General features: G+C 37.5%; 2 protein-coding genes across 2 annotated transcripts in view; both read right to left on the bottom strand.

The window, feature by feature from the left end:
* Positions 1-288: 288 nt before the first annotated feature.
* On the bottom strand, positions 289-6,753 carry LOC141903353 (uncharacterized). The gene is made up of 22 exons (XM_074791457.1): positions 6,663-6,753; positions 6,436-6,556; positions 6,202-6,356; positions 5,844-5,876; positions 5,451-5,597; positions 5,221-5,322; positions 4,845-5,119; positions 4,422-4,593; positions 4,097-4,250; positions 3,900-3,986; positions 3,612-3,820; positions 3,294-3,467; positions 3,088-3,195; positions 2,790-2,918; positions 2,551-2,712; positions 2,247-2,399; positions 1,955-2,107; positions 1,636-1,791; positions 1,411-1,548; positions 709-726; positions 484-614; positions 289-409 (listed from the first exon to the last, which is right to left on the bottom strand). The coding sequence occupies exons 1-21, from the start codon at positions 6,751-6,753 to the stop codon at positions 502-504; spliced, it is 2,850 nt and encodes a 949-aa protein (XP_074647558.1). The 3' UTR covers positions 289-409; positions 484-501.
* Positions 6,754-10,706: 3,953 nt separating this feature from the next.
* LOC141903200 (guanylate cyclase 32E-like) overlaps positions 10,707-20,820 on the bottom strand; it is a 47,876-nt gene continuing 37,762 nt past the window's right edge. Inside the window, exons 12-22 of the mRNA XM_074791246.1 lie at positions 18,602-18,706; positions 17,430-17,501; positions 17,117-17,279; positions 16,762-16,911; positions 15,649-15,823; positions 14,930-15,070; positions 13,249-13,372; positions 12,372-12,615; positions 12,177-12,275; positions 11,884-11,975; positions 10,707-11,794 (exon numbers count right to left, since the gene is read on the bottom strand). Coding sequence (XP_074647347.1) covers positions 10,985-11,794; positions 11,884-11,975; positions 12,177-12,275; positions 12,372-12,615; positions 13,249-13,372; positions 14,930-15,070; positions 15,649-15,823; positions 16,762-16,911; positions 17,117-17,279; positions 17,430-17,501; positions 18,602-18,706 — 2,175 coding nt within the window. The 3' untranslated portion in view covers positions 10,707-10,984. The remainder of the gene's footprint in view (positions 11,795-11,883; positions 11,976-12,176; positions 12,276-12,371; positions 12,616-13,248; positions 13,373-14,929; positions 15,071-15,648; positions 15,824-16,761; positions 16,912-17,116; positions 17,280-17,429; positions 17,502-18,601; positions 18,707-20,820) is intronic.

Here is a 20,820-nt window from a genome sequence, read left to right as displayed (position 1 = left end):
CTAGCGCCCTGAGATTATCGGAGTCTGTTCATCTACCAGTTCCGTGATGAAAAGCAGTTGTCTTATAGCTTAGTACCGCGTTTACCTCTAGGTCTGGTTCCATATATAGGACTACTAATTTTCTTGTTGTGTCTCAGATCTTGCAGAACCAATGAATAGATTCTTCCGAGTAGCAACAAGAATTCCGGAGAAGGGATGAATCGTTATCGATGAATTGGGGGTAAACTCTATATAATGCACCATGGACGAATTTTAGACACTCTGCATTGTTTGCGTAATTATGTTTTATTAGTAATGAATCAAATACAATTAATTTTATGACATGAGAAGAAATTGTTGGATATTAGTCTTTTCTGATGTCACATTATTCATCACGAACAAAACAAGAAGCGAACGCATTTCTCATAGTCTAGAAAGAAAGGAGACGCATAAGTAAAAAAAACAAATATCAACGAAACAGATGATTAAACTTGTAAACCTCACCATTCGATGGTTGGAGTTCTACCGGCATCCAGTGATAGTGTGCCCTTTGGGACAAATGCAGTAATATCCTCGACCATTGGAAACGCATAATCCTGGGCTACATGGATTCGTAAAGAATAGCCTGCACCATCCTGAAAGGATTGATATTTCACAATGAAAACAATTTGCATTTATTAGATTATTTCGACCAAATCATAATTTTGAAATGGATTTCTTAAGAATTACCTGCACTGGCAACATCCGCTGAAAAGAAGAAATATCTTCATGAGTAATAGCCAATGATTAACAATATCATCTAAAGTTACGATAGGCATAGCTAATTAGAAGGTATTGCGGCTTTGGTAGAGCTTAAAATGTTGCAAAGATCATTCCAAATATATATAGAATTAAAAACCTCATTTTCTAATGAGTAAACAGGGCCTCCCTAATTTTTGCAGTCGAGATCAGATGAGCCTTTGATCAGATCAAAGACTTCTGCGATTGGACAACATCTCGCAATTTGTCACTCTTGTTATCAGGAATTCAGTGATAACAAATTCAAAATTCTAAACAAAGGCTCATCTGATCCCGACTAGGGAGGCCCTATTTATCAAAGCGCAACGACCCTCTTTAAATCAACTATTTTCCCAAAACGGCTCATCCTTTATCTTAAATGTATTAAAATAACTAGCTTGTAATTAGATACTTGGTTTTTATGTAGCTTTGAATTTAGCACTTGTAATTTTGTAACTTATGTTGTATATGATATAAAACTTTTGGTTTAAACATTTCATTTACTTGTATTTCACCTGATGAGGGGGATATGATCCCGAAAACGTTAGTCTCAATAAACTCTATTTACTCATTAGAAAATGAAGTTGTTAGTGTTATCGCTTTTATGGTTATTCGAATACTTGAACTCTCTTCCAAAGATATATAAAATTTTACCAAAACATTGTTTCGTTACGGGGTCCCAGAGGCGATTGGAATCACACGCGCACTGCGATCCGTTCCATGTTGTTCCTGATACACATTGACAGATTCCACTAGCATCGAGCACTTGTCGATCTGTGCAGCTATTACAAACTGTAAGAAATTAATGAGGTCAGGAGAATATTTCTTATTTTGCAAATGTTTTACATATGAATATTTGTCGGTCAGAATATGACTCGCCTAATTTGCATGCTTGAGTGTTTGCGTCGTAAGGTTCATTAGGGCCACATTGACATTGATCACCGGTAAAACCAGCATTACAGTTACACGTGTAACCTGCTCCAGATTGAACACATTGTCCATTGGTACCACATGGGTTTGCCGAGCATGGATTACCTAAAATATTGAAGAAACGGTGTCAAGCACTTTAGAACAAATCTTCCAACTCGAATTAACAGCAATCTGCTACGCAATGGCTTGTTAGCGGTATTAACAGGAAAATATGTGTGGATGGAATTTTTTCTCATCAATTATTTTGTTCAGATACTGGTATACTTACTGACACATGTACCAGAGTTAGCGTCGTAAGGTGTATTAGGGCCACATTGACATTGATCACCAGTAAAACCAGCATTACAGTTACAAGTGTAACCTGCTGCAGATTGAACACATTGTCCATTTGTACCACATGGGTTTGCCAAGCATGGATTACCTAAAACATTAAACAAACGATTTCAGACGTTTCATAATAAATCTTAGTAAACTTCACATGAATAGCCATAATGTTGTGGCCATTCCTGATAATTTTATTTTTCTTATCAATTATTTTGTTTAGATACTGGTATACTTACTGACACATGTACCAGAGTTCGCGTCGTAAGGCTTGTTAGGGTCGCATTGACATTGATCACCAGTAAAACCAGTATTACAGTTACAAGTGTAACCTGCTGCAGATTGAACACATTGTCCATTTGTACCACATGGGTTTGCTGAGCATGGATTACCTAAAATATTGAACAAACGGTGTCAAGCATTTTATGATGAATCTTCTGAATCAAATTAACATCAATCTGTTATGTAATGGCTTGTGCTACACAGATAAATCTGTATGGATGAGAATTTTCAATTTCCTCATTAAAATACTGGTATACTTACTGACACATGTACCAGTATTTGCGTTGTAAGGTTCATTAGGGCCGCATTGACATTGATCCCCAGTATAATCCGGATCGCAGCTGCAAGTGTATGTGTTCGGAACGCCATTTACCAGCAGAATTTGACACAGACCATTTTTACATGGGTTTGACGAACAGGGATCTAAAGGATAGAATAAAACCTGTACAAAGATTTTCTCAGTTATTCTAAAAGTGGGAAAGTGGTATTTCAATACTTACCAACAGGTACTGGCATTGTACACCTTTCTCCAGTAAGGGACTCTGGACATTGGCAAACTACTTCACCATATGGATCAATCTGGCACACCCCACCATTGCATGGATTTGGATCACATAAATTACCAGGACCTGTGAAAAAACGTATAATGGTTTCAATTTCCTTTTTCTTAGAAATTGAAAACAGTTCATAAGAAAATCAAATTTTTACCATATTTCATTAGAAAATCTAAAATGAAAAACCACGTTTCGTCTATGTGAACTAATTGCACTAACAATACAATCAGACTGATAACCTTACCGTTTTCACAGTACTGTCCTGTATAGTCTTTTTGACAGATACATCTGTAATCACTGTTTTGTGGTTCACAAATTCCACCATTTTTACACTGAGACTTCGCACATACATCTGTAATGTTGAATTACGTAATTCTTGACGTTTATATAAAAGAATCTGTGAGTATAGAAACAATGTATATTTTGTCCCTTTTTGAAATTGATACATACCACATTTTGATTTGAGAATACATATTTGTCCAGAAAGTATGTACCCATCGTCGCAAATACACAATGGTAATTTGACGGCGTTTGCTGCATGGTATTGGAACGGTTGTGTGCATGTTGGTCGAGGGGTAACAGCACTGTGGTTGTAATGTGAATTTTGTGGGCATACAGGCGGTGCTGTAACAGAAATAACAAATATTGAAAAAGTTGCTCCTAGGGAAATAAGATTATCTTTCTATCATGTTTGTTGTAGAAGGACGATCTTATCGCATGTATTTTTACATTAACCATAACACATGTACATTTATGTTGGATACTAACGACAGAAAGTTGCTGATCTCCAAACATCAGTTGTAAACCCAGCCTCTCTACATTTCACCTCAAATGTGCTTAGACTCGCGCAAATTATTTCTTGTTGTTTGTTTATATCTGCTTGTGTGTAACACGCGTCGGCTTTACATGATTCGAAAAATGGCGCAACGTCCACCACGCCACTAGCCAAACACTGGGCGAATGGGCCCGGTGATAACCTTAAATTAACAGAATCATTTTCAAATCACTTGCTATATAATGTGTAGAACAAGCAGAATATATTTGGTTAGAACATACTTCAACAGAGCGCATTTTTGTTTGTCCGATCCCAATGCATCAAGGATACTTTTTTCGCAGGTAACTGGAGGTGTCGGTTTTACGCAACTGAAAGGTATGAGTTGGAATATAGCAAGAAATTTAATTACTTATTTACAAATTTATATGGAGTGCTTTAATGTGCCATTATCTTTATGATAATCACTCGTTCACAATACCTGGGCCTTAATGATAATTCTGCATCGCTCGCTAAACAGGAATCCCTTAATGTCGTTCTTCCTATAGAACCGATCGTCATCGTGCCTTGCGAACAATTATCGAGGTCGTTAGTTTTATTTCCGTCACAGTTACCGCATAGACCAATCAGATTACCTGTGTACGGATTGAAAATGATTACTTTCCATTATCCCACTGACGTGTTACTTTAAAGGACACAGAATGATTTAAAGTTCCGTTCACTTTGAGAGGTTCAAAATGAAATATAGTCAGAACTGTGGAACGATTTTCTAGTGTCTAGAATAAGGAACATTCGTAATGTAATACCTGCGTAGGTATTTACAGTTGCTTTTCCGAGCTGTATGATCAGTGAATAATCTCTGAATGTGACATCAATACTGCATTGAGCGCTTCTCACAAAAAACATTCCCAATTCATAACCAACCTGGTAATCACCGGGTAATCCAACATATGGACTTGAAGACAATTTATTATTGATCTGAAAATGAGTGAAAATATGTGTCGAATCCGAAATCACATGTGCTATCGATTTTGCAATAAGCCACAGTATAATCAAATAGAATCGTAATACATACTTCCTTTCAGTAATAGCATTCAACAGTTCATTAATAACTAAATCGATTCATATTTTAGCAGACGTCTTCATTAAGCCATCCAATTAAACGAGATTGACTTCTCAGATTTTGCCATCATAAGATAATGATAAAATCGGGGATAACAGAAGCTTACCATTAATTCCTTAGAAATTCGGTTGAATCGAGTCGAAAATGTTTGTCCTGGTGTGAGCGATTCAAACATGAGAACGGTTGAAAAGGTAGCAGCAACACTCGGTGTAGCTCTAACACTTCTCAATGAGATTCTGAACCGACACGTTGATCCTGGTACATTGTATTCTGCTAGTATGTATGTGCAAGAGCCATGAAAACTGAAACTCAACCCATCGAATGATAGGAAATGCGGATCGCCATACGCTCTACATATTTTCTGACATGTTGTAGGAGGAGCTGTTAAATGAAAAACAACAATAATCTTATTGCGTTATTTGAGGGTTTTGGTCACATTTCGATGCAGTTGAATATGAAAAAGTATCTTCGAATGAACTCACGTTCACAAATTCCGCTTGGAGATCTATTGAATCCAGTTACACACTCACAAGTATTTCCATTGACGCATATCTCCCTATCTTTGCAACGACCTTGACACGCAGCTTTAAACGTAGAAATAATTGATGCAACATGAAATTATTCTGATGTTTAATCAATGGCAAATTAATTTCTATGCGGTGAATATGGTAAAATTTCAAGCAGATGGACATTATGAGTTTGTTGCACTTACGCTGGCAAGTTAACGTAGTTGTGTCCCAGTAAAGATTTACCGAGGGACATGAACACGTCGTTCCACTGGTTACTAATCCTGTTTTGCACTGACAAATATTATTGACGCAGCTTTGACGATCCGAACAAGCGGGTTGGCATGCAGTACCTGAAATTGGATTAAATCAATTGAATAGTAAGAATATATGGATCGCCTAAGAGGTAAAATAAACGGTGTCAGGCATTTTATGATGAATCTTCGAAATGAAAATTAACAGCATTCTGTTATGCAATGACACACACGCACTAATGTACAGGAATCACGTTCAATTCACCTCAATATGCACATTCATTAATCGCATCGATTGAATAATATGAATATATCAAGTATACTAAAAAATAGAGCCAATGTTACCTCCTACAGGATTTGCTGGAGGGACGTATTTGTCTGAAATAAATGGAGAAAGAAAACTTCTGTAATTCACCGGTTTAAAAAACGCGTTAAAAGCAACCATGGACTCTAATACTCTGGAGTCCATAATGCAGCTCGTACAATAACCACACTCAAACGTGGTGAACGGTTAGTAAGATAAAAACCCACTATGTACAAATCACACCTGACGATGATCTCTAGGATGCGATCGTTAAGTCGTGTATTTCATATTTTAGATTTATTTCAATAAATTAATTCTCCATTTTAAAATTCTTTTAATTTGTACATAGTGGGTTTTTATCTTATGATGATGCAACTGATCGACAGGCTTCGAACTTACTACAATAAACTGGAAATGTGCAAGGTCTAAACATAAAGGCGGTTGCATCGGTTGTGGTATCTCCTTCATAAACCCAGCACCCCAACATCCTCTGCGCCATGCCTTTGTAGAAATAACATCGATCGCCTCGTTTGATTTGCGTCTGTATTGATCCCCTACAAGACAGGAAAAGATTAACTTCAGACTAATTCAGATTCATGATAATTTGAAAAAATTTTACACGCTGATACATACCCGATAGTTGTTCGAAATGCTTCCAGCCTAGGAGCATAAACACACTTCTGACCGGTGTTGGCGACACTAAGCGATCCATTATAAATGAAATAACCTTTCAAGTAGGTGGCACAGTTAACACCTGTAGAATATCATTTCGTTAATTTCGTTCTTTTTAGACGAAATCTTAGTCGCTCCCAAAATATGAATATATTTATGTATTTATATACTTTATACATTTTACTCACCAGGATCTCGAGGAGGATCACCGCATTTTGGGATGTCACAATAATCCCACACATACGCATCCGTTGTATAACACCAAGGTCCCGCTCGCATGGGATTGGTGTAAAATCCAGTTACTACTCTAGTATCCTGAACTGCTCCGGGATTACGACAGTAGTTTTTAGCACTCGTCGCAGTTTCACCCGCTGGGAACGAGTAAGAACCGGGATGGTTTGACCAAAAGTCACAAGTTCTGCCAGAAATGGTCGTAGACTTCGTGCCCTGGTATGCTGTCCCTTCATCAGTGTTCTTACATGCTGACAAAGAAATGTTGAGTTGTGTTAGAAAAAGTTCAATATTTTTCATTATCAATCTTTCAATGTTTTTCAAAATTTCATTATCAAATATTCTATATATATTTTAAATGATCCACGTAAAGATACGTTACTTGTTGGGTTTTGTGATGAAATCAGTTCAACACAGCAAAAGGCAAAAACAACAGAACAAAGGAATTTCCACATCATTTCTATAAAGAAAATTGATCCTTTTTCAGTGTATAACTTTCATGAGTGAGAATATTGGTGAGTATTCTATAAAATAAGATAGTTTGTTCGCCGTATAGCTGAGTTTACTAGATACATATATAGTGCACTTAAATCTACTTGTATTTATTTTGCATTCGGTTCATCGACAAAGTAAGGCTTTCTTCTTTAAAAAAACCAGAGTTCTTGATTTCTGTTCTATACCGGTACGTTTGAGTGATACATGCCTCGTAACCAGGAAGGTAGGAGTGAAAATCTAATACTACCGCCGTTATCATTTCCAATTCGGATGATAAGATCGAACGTGAGATACCTAAGATGAAAAATGATAATTGTTTGAACTTACCTTTCAGTTCATTCACGTTGAATGAAACGATTTTACACTTCTCAAAGCCTGTTTATATATAATATTCAATGTGGTTTTAGTTTAACACCTGTCATATTAATAGTTATATTATATCTGAAGAGTTTTCAAAGTTCAATTTCACAACTAATATGATATTATCAATTCTGTATTATTACTTCTATTATAAACGCATGAAGAGCCATCGATTGCGAAATTAACTTCAAAGAGCCAAATCATCACAAATAGAATCCACACTCCTCTTTGGCTGGATAGTTGTGTAAATGAAGGTTTTTGCTGTAGTTTAAATAATTAATGAAGGGGTTAATCCAATCCTCCGTTTTGTTGAATGCAAAACGATTACTGGGCTGGTATTGAATCTCCTTACGTTATAGTAGTGTCGGTGATAGGATGGAATATCATACATAATCTTCGTATCAATATCGCTATATATCACTAATTAGTCGAGTAACCAATTACTCAGCCTTTAGCACATCTAGAGCTCACCCTTTATGTTTCTTTCATAATTCAGTCTTTAGACTTTATACTTTACTGAAAATGATTGAAATAGAAGAGCAGGTAGGTTGGCTTTGCTCTCTTATACGTCCGATGCGTTGTTCCGATAACTTCATCCAAATATCCAGAATATAGTAAATAGTGACTCCATGATTGAAAGACGATCTGTATTTTTTGATTCGATTCGTCGAGCACCGACTCAATATTCGGCCCGTAGATTTCACGAAGCAAAAGGAGCTCCGAATCCGACTGTCGAGCCTAACTTCGACCCAGACTTCCTATCCTAAACAAATCCTTTTTTAAACTAAATTCACCCCTATATTTTTACCCTTGGTCTCAGACATACCAGGACAAATGTAGAAACTGTGAACGCGGTCAGAACTGTCAGACAGATGTTAATTACGAGGACATATTCAAAGTATTAATATAATAAACAAACACGTCTCTATGTTGCCCCATAATTGAATATACATCATTTCATAACGCTATCTTAATATTCGAAATGTGGGTACGCGACCTGAAAATTAGTATCAAGTAGAATCCGTATTATTCCAGGAGTACGTACCGGGTATTGATTCTTGTTTCATTTAGATGAACACTGAACCCTCAACGAATGGAGGAGTTTAATAAATTGTTGAAAGGGAAAGTAACGCCATGTGATGATCGAATTCATTTTAGTGAAATGCGATTGATATTGTATATTCGAGTAGTCGTTAATACGCAAACCGGTGATAGAAAAAATCATAAGTGTTTAGATAAGGACCTGAATGTACAAATTAATGAAATTGTATTCATATACGGTACAATTAAGTTATACATGTTTCACTCAGAAAGATAGTAAAATACTAAATTAGATGCAGCATTTTATTGAGAATCTGGATTCTTGTAGAAACGGTTAACCATGTGAAGGTGCAAAACACTGGAAATGATATGATCGAATTTGTGAGTCCATTCAAACGTGCAGCTGAAGTTTTGAGAAGTTGGAGTTCATGTGTTTATAATTCTGCAATAATATAATCCAATTAACAAGCTGTGATTAACAATATGTTCTAATTTTTCCCACAATCGGCTGTTGCATGCTGTGTTGTTACGCCCTTGAGAAAAAGCGCATGAAATCATGCAAATTCTGTGTTAGCGCGATAGCACGTGCTCTAATGAACGTTATGAAATGAGACGTGATGAGCTACATTTTAATGGGTGAGCAGTTAATGTTTTATTAGTCATAACATTGTAATATCAACAAATTTTGAACACGGACACAATTTCTGATTTTAGTCTCTTCAGTCGGTCGCAAATCATTATCACTAACAAAACATACGAGGACGCATTTCTCGCCATTCCTATGTGTTTCGGCCACAAGGCCAATTTATGTTATAGTTATTTTCTGCTTTTTATTTTAATTTGTTTTTGCTTCTTTTCTCCATTTTCTCCTGGTAAAATTGCTATGAATTAAAATAGTTCAAACATGAAATCAGATAGATTTAAAGTGTGTTGTGAATTCGTGTTTTTGTTGTAAGAATTAACGTACGTCACTTCAATAAGGTAACGGAAAATCCGATTTAATCGTTATACGTATCATCACCCATCAAGCGATTCACTAAGCTAAAGCCGTTTCCCGAACCCCATGACCAGGCGATTCGTTGGTGTCGTTACTACTAGAATCGGTCGTACCAATCACAGCGCTCGTAACAAACGACATTGGCTTCTGTTGAATTTCCCGTTAAATAGACCAATCAACGAACGTTTAACGAACAAGGAAGTATTTCGCGAGTTGATGACGCCATGCGCTAAATCGCTGGTAATGAAAGCGCGCGTCGTGAGGCCTGGGCGAACTTCGGTTATCGGAATTAGCCGACTTAAGTCGAACTAAATGAAACCGAATGTCAGTTAGTCGGAACTATATTCCGGAAAAAGTTCGGAAATTAAGCGCATTCGGTTATTAGTTCCGCCCTGTAGTCGACTAGATACGAAAACCGAATTTTGCCCTGGGGGCTGGTGGAAGCGAGTTCGGGGAGCAAACCCGGACAGAGCCGTCAATTTCATTTCTGCGAATGACTGTTGGCTTTTTCGCGGCCTAGATTCGACTAAACAGCGACTGTCAGACGGTATCATCAGCTTTAAACATGAAGTAATAAAACATTTCATTTCAAGTTTTCTTATAGTCAACTTTGAAATAAGTATTAGCGGCAAAACCGCTCACTGTGAAAGGTACTGCTTAGATTGTGCCATGCATTCAGTATTATGTACTCAATTGTTAATTGGACACGAGTCAATGTTTCCTATATGTTATTAGAAACAGAGCCCCGGAGGTGAATTGGTAAAAAAGTGTACTATTTTTCGTAGGAATAAAATAATCTTTTCTATCAACCGTATTGCTAGTTTACACACCGATTCAAAGTAATTATTTGTAGGTTCATTTTTCGAAGAATGTTTGTTTTCCGAATGCAAACTAAAACCCCATATTCATAAGTAATGTGTTGACATTTTAGTTTTGAGATCGTTCTGGTAATTTTGTAGGGATTTCGAAAAATCAAAACCGATTATTTCGAAAGGATAACGAATAAGGCTATGGATTAACTTTCATAAAACGTGAATATCTATAATGAATTGATAAGAAAACACACCTCGAATAGAAACAAACTAAATATTTAATTCTTATACCACTTAATACAACGATATTCAAATAATCAAAAACCAATTCATGAAATAACATTAGAATACCTTTGAAAACCACACAATATTTTTCTATATAACCTTAAGACTATGGTGGCTGATCCCCGGTCGGTATCATTTTACGTGCGAAAACAGTATTTCCTGTTTTCTCGCATAGAGAAATAGAAATTTCCCTCGCAAAAAATGTTCGTCGGAACGGCCTTGATTTCAATTTTCCTAATGCCCCAAATCAGCCGCCATATTAGAGACAGATAAATTCCACGAAAAAAGGTTAAACGTGTTCAGCGAATTGGGTGTGACCCTCAGATATTGTTGCTTGTTTTACAAGCGAACTTTTATTATTGTTTCCCCTCGTATGGTTATTTTTGAAACCGTCAACATCCACGGTGACGTCATTCGACTCTATGACGCTTCGACCATCCGGATGCAGGGTCACTAAACTAAATTGTTCATTGTTTTGTTGTTCGTCCGAGTGATCCACTAGGAGGCGCTCCGTTTCGCATGGATCTGCCACGTCCAAGAAAGTGGGTCTGGTTGTTGGCGACACTCGCGCGTCTGGTATATCGACTGTGTTCGTTCGTTGTGGCCCTAGAGAATTTAAACTACGTTGAGAATGTTTACTATCGTCCTCTGAGAAACCGCGCCTATGTAACGCTGGATTCCGACCAGGACTACGAATTGGACTATCACATGAAAATACGTTATCACAATTGGACGATGTAGGTGAATTTTCTGACCGGCCGAAATTTGCCGACGTTCGGTCGCGGGGCGACGGCTGGGTGTCCGATAGTTTTAAACCTTTTGCATTCTTATCGTTCATACCCATCTCTCGAATAATGCTCATAATACTTTTATCGTTAGGATTGTCACTTTTTTGTGATCGAAGTTTCACTTTTGGCGTGGAAACCTCGTTGGCTGGATGTCCGCCAAACGAACGGAATTTACCGCGTTTAAGCGCCTCGGTCGGTGTACTGGCGGTCGTTTCGACGATCGGGCGAACTTTCTTCGATGATTCGAGACGTCGAAGTCGATATTCGGCGTCTTCGTCTTGTAACCAATACGTCATCAGTTCACCTTTGCCCTGAATACCGAATTAAAATGTCGATAACTTGTGAATGCAGATTATTACATTCGGCTTGTGAGTAGAGTTCGAAACATCATTTGAAATACCTTCATTTTGACGAGACCGCGCTCAATCACTGTATAACCACCAAGTTTATCCAGTATAGTTTTACATTCGGCACTCAGGTGAATCTTAAGGGCTACACAAAAAAATAGGATTTAAGGCAATTAAACGCAGGAGATCCGAGATTACTTATACAATGCTATTTGTACCAATAATGAATAAACCATCAACCATGTGACGTGTGGTTGAAACTTGCTCTTTTGAATATTGTTCGTTAAATGTTCTAACGCTGATAAAGTGTTGCTAATTCGAATTTGATGAAGTTTTAAGAACTTACGTTCTCCGTTCGACTCCATTCTGGATGCTGTGTTCACAGTGTCACCAAATAGACAATACCTCGGCATGGTAAGACCAACCACACCAGATACGCATGATCCTTAAGGGTAAACAATTGCAAATATTACATATTACAAGGAAGAGGTCTTTGGAGACTAACTTTATATAAGTACGTTCTCGAATTATTCGACCTTACCTGAATGCATACCGACTCTGAGTTTGAGTGTGACGTCGGGAAGGTGTTTGATTCGGAATGTTTTGATCATTCTGATAAGGTGTAATGACATGGAAGCGATCTCACCGGCATGATTGTTACCGTTAAGTAAAGGCAATCCGCTCACTACCATATACGCGTCACCAATCGTTTCTACTTTGTACACGTCATAGTTAGCGATGATCGAATCGAATAGCGTGTATAGATCGTTGAGAAGGTCCACGACCTGAGAAAAAAAAACAATGATTCAACGCATTTTATCTCGCGTCGTCATAGGTCGTATTTAATCATATCCTTTATCAAAATGCAATGTTTAGGCTGAAAAGATTTATACCTTGCTTCTGCTAAGCTTAAAAATTGACCGCCTATAAGTTGGCCGGCCACGTAAGTTATATAGTTCTTATAACAGCCACCAGACGGAAACCTACAGCGTCGGTCGGGGATAGATTTTGAACTCTACGACGGACGCATTAAAACATGCGAGGTCCTTCACGACGAACGAAATGAATTAACCAATTCGTGTTTAAACAAGCCGACAACAAAAACCAGCGGAATAAAATTAGATTATAAACGACGTTTTCTCGTTTTTACCTCGAGGCGATATTCGTTACTATAAACAAACTCCATCACACGCGGGATTCTTTCATAAATTCAATTGACATTATTTTTCAACATCTCCTTCACGCGCGTTTTAAGCCTCGGGACGTTCACGTTGACGGATGTTATTTGCCGGAAAGGTTTCGGCAAAAACGAAGCCGTCATTTACAATTTATTACGCGAACGAGGAACAAGCAAATTAAATGCAGATTTTCGACGTTCAATTTTTTTTCATAATCGATTCCGAAGCGATGGAACTTACTTGCATAGGGGAGCTATCTGCAGACATGGCAGTAAAACCACAAATATCGCTGAAATATATCGTTACACAGTTAAACGATTCTGGAATAACCGGCTCACCACGCTTCAGTTGTTCAGCCACGGATCTGAAAAAGATCGCATCATTTGATGTCAAGGTTGTTGCTTGATAAATCCTATTGATTACCATGAACCAACACACGAATTACCGAACTATAACAACAATACGATCATATTTTCCCGGAAGAAAATCATATTCGAAATATCAAAAAGAATCAGTCCTGACTCCCAATACGGAGGAAAGAAAATATGTTATGTTACGTTATAATTTCCATATATAAATAAAGATTATTATTAAATCTTAGAATGGAATTCAAAGCTTATTCATAAAATTCATTACATCTTTTGAACATAAGAAGTTGCGGTTATTCTGTTTATAGCTGATCTTAAGTCGAGTTTCGAAAGTTTTCAAGTACAACGAGACGCAGAACTAAGATCGGCTGCGAGCTGCGGGTGACACTAATCCTAAAACCGAAGCACAACATTCGAAAACAAATGCTCCCGATGCGGATTAACCTTGCCGCTTAACGATGACGTCATGAACAGACAACGGGTCGGGATTTGTATTACCGAATTGATTCTGAATAGATTGATCAAACAAAATATACCCTCGTTTTATTCAGGAAAAAGTTTGTCATACGGTTCTCAATAATGCACAGAAAAAGATGACATGTCAGTTGGTGGCTTTACACTAGGAGAGTTACGGGAAGTCTTGTAAACCTGGTGTCAAATCAGTCAACGTGAAGGCAAATATAGAGCACTATGTTTAGCATAAACGCGTGAATTAAACAACTAGAAAATTAATATCAGCGACGGCTAACGCCCGAAGGAGAAAAACCGATGACTGACGTTTTAGAGTAACAGAAGGAAATGCCGAATATTTACCCATATAGGCAGAAAAGAAATTCTCTGCACGAAAAAAAATCTGATTGATTGCACATTGCGGTAGTCGACGTAACGTTCATTGCATTAACAATGTCCATCATCATCGGTGATAAACTGATTAACTTTTTGTTCACTTGGTATCACATTTAACACAGTTTCACATTATTTGTAGCAATACCTTGATTAAAGCTATGTGGAAATGATCCTCCACAAATGCATCTGATACTTTCCAAACTGACGGAGTAATTACAGTAATCACTGTACAAAATAGGAGAAAATAATTGAGCGAACCGAAGTCAACCGAATGCTCTATCTGTGATGATAAAAACATGCGTATCAATAATCGTAGAGATTTACTAAATCAGGCCTCTTTTAAACGATCCGATTTTTCTTATGACATTAAATACAACGCATCTGTTTCTCAGCAAACGTTCCCGGATGACGCATTTTGGAAAGGAAGTTTTATCAAACCTAGCGTTCAACTGACGACTTATCATCTGAGGATATAAGAATCGATGTGATGACAAAATGCCAATAATGCTTTGCTTTTCGATGAAAGGGTTTTTCACGGCATTCCTAAAATCTACTCGGGGTAGGATTCGAACCTAACCGTCAAAACACATGAATACTTCGATGATTAATAGTCTCACGGAATTCCGTAGGTAAAGTGGTAAATTAGTAAAACGATCTGTAGATATTGTAAAGTCTGTATGAACTGTTGCTGATTAAGACGCACTTACTTCGGTAACATTCTATGAAGTAATGCTTCGGTTCTCTTTTTCTCTTCGACTAGCATATCAGTACGTTCTTCCACAAGTTTCTCTAAATTGTTCTGATATTTCTCCATCATGTCGATCATGTTATCGAGTATATTCGTTTTTCTGTAACATAAATACAAGATTGTATAAATGAACTTATAAAGAGAAAAACGAATTGTGGAATTGTGAACGGTTCGTTATGAGGAGAGGCGTGAATGAGTAATTACACAATAACTGTACAAAATAGGAGAAAATAATTGAGCGATCGGATCGGATTAACCGAAAATTACACAGTCTGACTTCCGTGCGCTTGGCGAAACCTGAAGGCTCGTATCTGTGAAATATAGTAATTTCTGCTTGTTGCTTCTTATTACTAGGCGTTATTATCCCGAGGATGAGACACCGGAGACATTTATGATAGGTTTTCAGAGTTTGAAATACGCTGTGTACCGTGTACTCTGACGTATGAGCTTCGGGCACCATAACGCGACTAAAGTTCATTATCTTGAAACGTTCTTTATCCCACTAGTTATAAACCTAAAATAATTCCGACGCCAATACTTAATCACATCAATCTCTGTTGAGGTCTAAACTTCGAACTATGATACTTAAGTTTCTGGGAGGTTTTGCTGGCGGCATTTACTTTCCATGACTTAGTGAACCCTATACATGCTTATCAATGTAAAGACATGATAACTTACACTCCTGCACACATGGGTTTCAATCTGTGTCGTATCTGACGGAAATCAGGCCTGTTATCGACAGTTTCATCCCAGCAATCGTTAATGACCTTCATCACGTAGTCCTGGCATTGCAAGGTCGTCGTGTCCGGTCGACAGATTATTCCATCCGGGTTTTTGATCTTCTCGATAATCTCTGAAATAAGCGAGTATAGACTTGTCTTTAAACCCCGAAAAGCTGAACATATCCAGAATTTCTTGACATTTTTTGATAATAGGCGATAACATTGGAAGACAGTTATATATATTTCATTCTAATCTATTAATCCAAACCGCGTCCCTTTGGTATCGTATTTTACTTACACTTACGACGATAGACAAGTTTATCCAGACAATCCTAGTGACATTTATACGTACATTATAGCATAGTTTGAATTGGCAGTAAAGAAGAGATAGGTGCCCTAGAGATAGATACCTGGGATCGAATCCCCCATGAATAGACAGGCGTATACGGCGATAAGCTAAATGGACTAGGAATGAGGCCCCGATAAAACGATGCGTATGTGCAATGATTAGGGATTTATCCTGCAGTGGAACGCTGTTGATCATCTTTGATCATTTCTGTCGCAGACGATGCAGAACAACGGTTGACATAATGGCGTTTCTCTTTATCCAGTAGGCGACGGTTCGGTTTATCATTATCTCAGTGATCGCCCAGACTGCGTAAAGACTGTGGAATTAACGCGCATGGTATAAACACATTATCTAGCGAATCTTTGCGAGCGTTCATCCCGAGCTGCCGGCAATCCGACATAATGAACTTGTTATGTACAGTTATCAGTGAGAAATATGTCGCAAAATGACACTCGACACGCGACAATATGAACAGCGTATCAACTGCAACTTAAGCCGATTCGGACGGTTTCAATTTCGGCATAAAGTAATATTGAGCCACGGCCTTATAGATAACATTGAAACGTTAGATTCACTGAGCGTTAGGAACTCGTCCGAGCCCCTGTTTCGTTCCCGGCAGGTGTGGTGGGTTTGTAACGGACACCAAATCAAAACAAATCAAACGAATTCTACCAATCAAATAAATAACAGGGCCAATTCCTATAAGATCAAATATCTCACCCGATGGTTCTATTTCGACGTCTTCATATGGAGCCATTCTACTAACGATCTCGTACAAAATGATACCGAACGAATATACATCTCCTTTTTGTGTAGCCCCGCGGTTTGGCCAGTTTGTTCTCATTATTTCGGGAGCCGTCCAAAATAAACCTGAATTATATCAATATAAATAAAATGATGACTAAAATTGCAACGACATTATGAAAAGTCATGTAAATTTGTATCATAAGTGCGTTACACCTTAGCGATGCAATTTTGCTACACCATACATCGAACTCTGAAGCGATAGAAATTGATAACAAATATTCTTAATGGTTTTTATGAAGATCTAAATCTTTTTGAATGTTTGACTTACTGCTGTAATACTTATGGTCTTTCGGGGTGTGCGAATTTGGAGTTCGTAGTTCCAGTAACCCAAAATCGGTGACCTGCAGAGTCCAGCGACTGCTAACGATGCAATTCGAGCTTTTTAGATTGCCATGAACGTGTAATTCGCTATCGTGCATATAGGTCATACCCTAAAAATGTATCGTATATTTTCTATCATTGCAACAACGGGACTCGAACCCGCATTGTCTAATCATTTGTTCAAACCTTTTAAAAACGTACATTATATCAAGTAAAATGCAATGGTAGGTTTGTAGTATATAGTTTTTGATTCTACAAACCTTCAAAAGATCCATGACCAAAGACGCTATGAACATGGCGTCTAATTTGAGATCGTCATTACTAAGGATATCCTAAAAAATAGATCGATGAACATTCAGCTCGAATTGTCATTGGCAGACGATCAAATGACTTTCCGACTTGTCGTTCAATACGGACTGAAACAAGTTTTCACCTATTCCTAGACTCAAACGATGTTCCGCCAACTTGAAAACGACTCGTTTAGCAAGTTGCGCATTCCACAGACATGAAAAAGAAACTTTTCCAGAACTTTTTCTGGTCTATCTATCTATCATAAACATTTTTCTTAAAGGATGTTATATTTCCGTGAACGAAAAAAAATCTGGATTTGGAAAATCTTTGAAAAATCTACGAAAGCGTTTTAACGGAGGTACATGCATATATACATTTAAAAAATCCTAAATAATGATTCAGTCCCGTCGTAGTTTAATGGTCAACGGTTCGAATAAACATAGAAATGATAGATTATCGATGCGATACGATTCGATGTATTTGAGAGCCTGTCCACTAGGACTATACATCATCGATTAGTTCGTCGTAATAATTTGTGTCTTAAATATCAGCTCGACAAAAACGGTGCATCCACCCACTAAACGAAGGAGATAAGATTGTCTTATCGATTCGCATACCGGTTAGATTTATGTTCTGCGAGATCAAAGCAACTCTTCAGATAATTCTTCGAGCGAGCAAAACAAGAGAGAAACTAATTGTACATTCGTTAAGTGATAGCAATGTGATTCGGTATCTAATGAATTGTTTCAGATGACAATTTTCGTTTTCGCATCTAATAAACCGCGAAATCGATGCTCATCGTAGCGTGGACGAACAAGTTTCAGGTATCAGTCGATTTATTCTGTGTCAGACTCGCCATCGCATTGAAAGCGCTTCAGTCACACGCGGAGAAAAACGATTGCAGCGTAAATTGAATTATCCGTCAAAAATCGCATTAATACCGATTCACTGATGATTATAGAGACTTATTCATTAGAAACTCAGCATATATAGATTCTGAAATCATTTTTTGTTTTAATTGTAACTCTTTTGCAGTTTGATATATTGATCTTTATCATTCTTAACTCGCGTTTAAAATCAACAGGTAAATGTAATGCGATATGCTTTAGTTTGTGAAGTTCATGGTAAGAATTATGAATACCTGCAGACATCCTTTGGAACAATATTCAGTGACTAAGATGATCTGATGAGTTTCAATACAAGCTCCGACGAACGAATTAACATTATCGTGACGTAAATCTCTCATCTGCATAGAAAAAAGAATATGTAAGGAAAATATGTATTATGGTGTAGGTTATGGATTCAATTGTATGTCCAAAGCCGCAGTTGAAATTGATCTTTCCGTACGCCAGTAATCTCCTAGGAAAAAAAACTGTTTTTTTCCATGCATATTTGTCGGGTATCGGCCCCGGCTCCGCTCGCAGGACCACACATAAAACACGCGTGTATTCAATACTCTTATAGTTACAGAGGACATTTTCACGAAAAAAACAAAGTTTAATGTTTGTTTAATTGTAATTGGTTACTCCGTGTTTTCAACGAGCTCAACAATTCAAACTTAACCGTTATAAGCCTAGATATTTTCACGATATCAGACCAAAGTCGACACTTTCCACGTATCCGATAAAACATGAATGATTTTACTCGCGAGCGAAATTAGATCTTTGAAACCACTTGCTTTTCAACAGCTTCTATTTCATGATGCGTGTGAATTTCTGTCTGTTCGAATTCGTTTCTTGTCGTTACTCAGGCCGTTTTTCTCCCAGGTGTAATAACACGGGGCTCTTTGAAGTTCAAATACGGTTGTAATCCAGATTGCCATGCCTATTAACGGTTGAGTAAGGATGTTCAAACGAAATACTCGATTACGATTCACGAAATAAAAAAGATACTTAAAATTGTTCTCATTCATTGGCACGAAATACTATTTCCTCCTTTCGATTTTAAATCTGCGCAGTATTGATGTGAAATGCCGGGTAGTTACGAGGTGCGATTGAAATCAACTTTGATCGATGCGAAAACTTCAAGAAAAGAAATTGTCATTTCGCGTTTGTGATTGCACCACATTTCACGTTTTACCAGTTTCTCGTGAAAATCATCAACCTTGCGATCGAGAACTGACAAACACACTGACGGGCGGAAACAATTTCATTCACCGGATTTCAAAACCAAGGACTATAATAAACGAAAACTGAATTATGAATTTTATCTAAAATGCTGCGATTTCCACTTCGCATTTTTTTTTCAAAGTTTCATCGCTGTACATAACGTTTGTCACGCTTTCGATGAGACGTCATTGCACAGTAAAACAACGAAACATCGAATCGATAGTGAAAACTTTCGAAATTGAATGAAATTAAAACAAATGTAACATTCATTTTCCATTTGAGCTCTTGTACTCATATCGAGGGTTCACGTTCGGTGCTAAGAAAAGTTAAGAATGGATGTCAACACATCGATCAATATCGTGCATCTCAGCATCCGTTGACGCATTTTTATACTAGGGATTTTAGTAACTCGAGATGCTTCGAGAAGTTTCTTTTACGCACCGTCGTCATTGACTTCAAATATAACGACTACAAAGGAAACGCAATCGTTTTAAAATTCACATCAGAAAATTGCCGGCTTAACATTAATACAAGTCGGAAACGTTATTATACGGTTAAAGGAGAATTGAAAAAAGTATCGTTCTGTCAACGTACATCTTATGAGCGGAGAATATTGCACTAGAGTGTCTTCGAGATTTTTTTACATCACCAAAATCGCCACTTCAACTATTTGCAAGAAGTGTCTTCTCGATGTCATCGTCACCGTTTATTCCCGGTTGGTTTCATCGGTATTTGTCTTATATCGAAGATTGAAGTGTCGCATTTCACACAATAATTCCTATCGATTTCACATTACCGATTCTCTTAGAGCAGTTTTGTGTATATCAGATACGTCCCTGATATATGTTTGAAAATCTCGCCATGTTTTAAATCGTCATCCAAACTGATGCTAGGATCAATAATTCTGTATATGTATCGGGCGATTATTTTCGAACAGCCTAAAGCTTTTAGTATCAGTCTCGCTTAAAAGTTTCTAATTCATCTGCCCAATATTGCCATTATATCGATAACAGCTCCGACGTGTTGAAATCAGTTGAGGGTGGATTAAGAATAAGTTTCGTGATTGATTCGGTAAAAGAATGACCTAAAGTTCCATTAAGTTAAGTCCGAATGTTATCCGTTCATCCACCAGCATAAATTCACTATCATTCCAATTTAAAAAACAAATATTACTGAAATACGCGTAATTATTCATCTCCCGTTGAGGAAAAACTTGGTATGTGTTTAGTCTTAACTAAACTTGACTAGACTG

The sequence above is a fragment of the Tubulanus polymorphus genome, chromosome 4 (assembly GCF_964204645.1).
Source record: "Tubulanus polymorphus chromosome 4, tnTubPoly1.2, whole genome shotgun sequence".
In the NCBI taxonomy this organism is placed as follows: Eukaryota; Metazoa; Nemertea; class Palaeonemertea; order Tubulaniformes; family Tubulanidae; genus Tubulanus; species Tubulanus polymorphus.
Note: the sequence above shows the minus strand (reverse complement) of the source record. Positions and strands in the feature narration are given on the sequence as shown.

What these genes read in the sequence shown, in the direction of transcription:
- LOC141903353 (XM_074791457.1), bottom strand. Translation starts at nt 6,753, where the DNA reads ATGCGAGCGGGACCTTGGTGTTATACAACGGATGCGTATGTGTGGGAT. An exon ending in TCCAGCAAATCCTGTAGGAG is followed by an intron (nt 5,598 to 5,843) that starts GTAACATTGGCT and finishes ATCCAATTTCAG; the next exon opens with GTACTGCATGCCAACCCGCT. An exon ending in GAATTATCATTAAGGCCCAG is followed by an intron (nt 3,987 to 4,096) that starts GTATTGTGAACG and finishes CATACCTTTCAG; the next exon opens with TTGCGTAAAACCGACACCTC.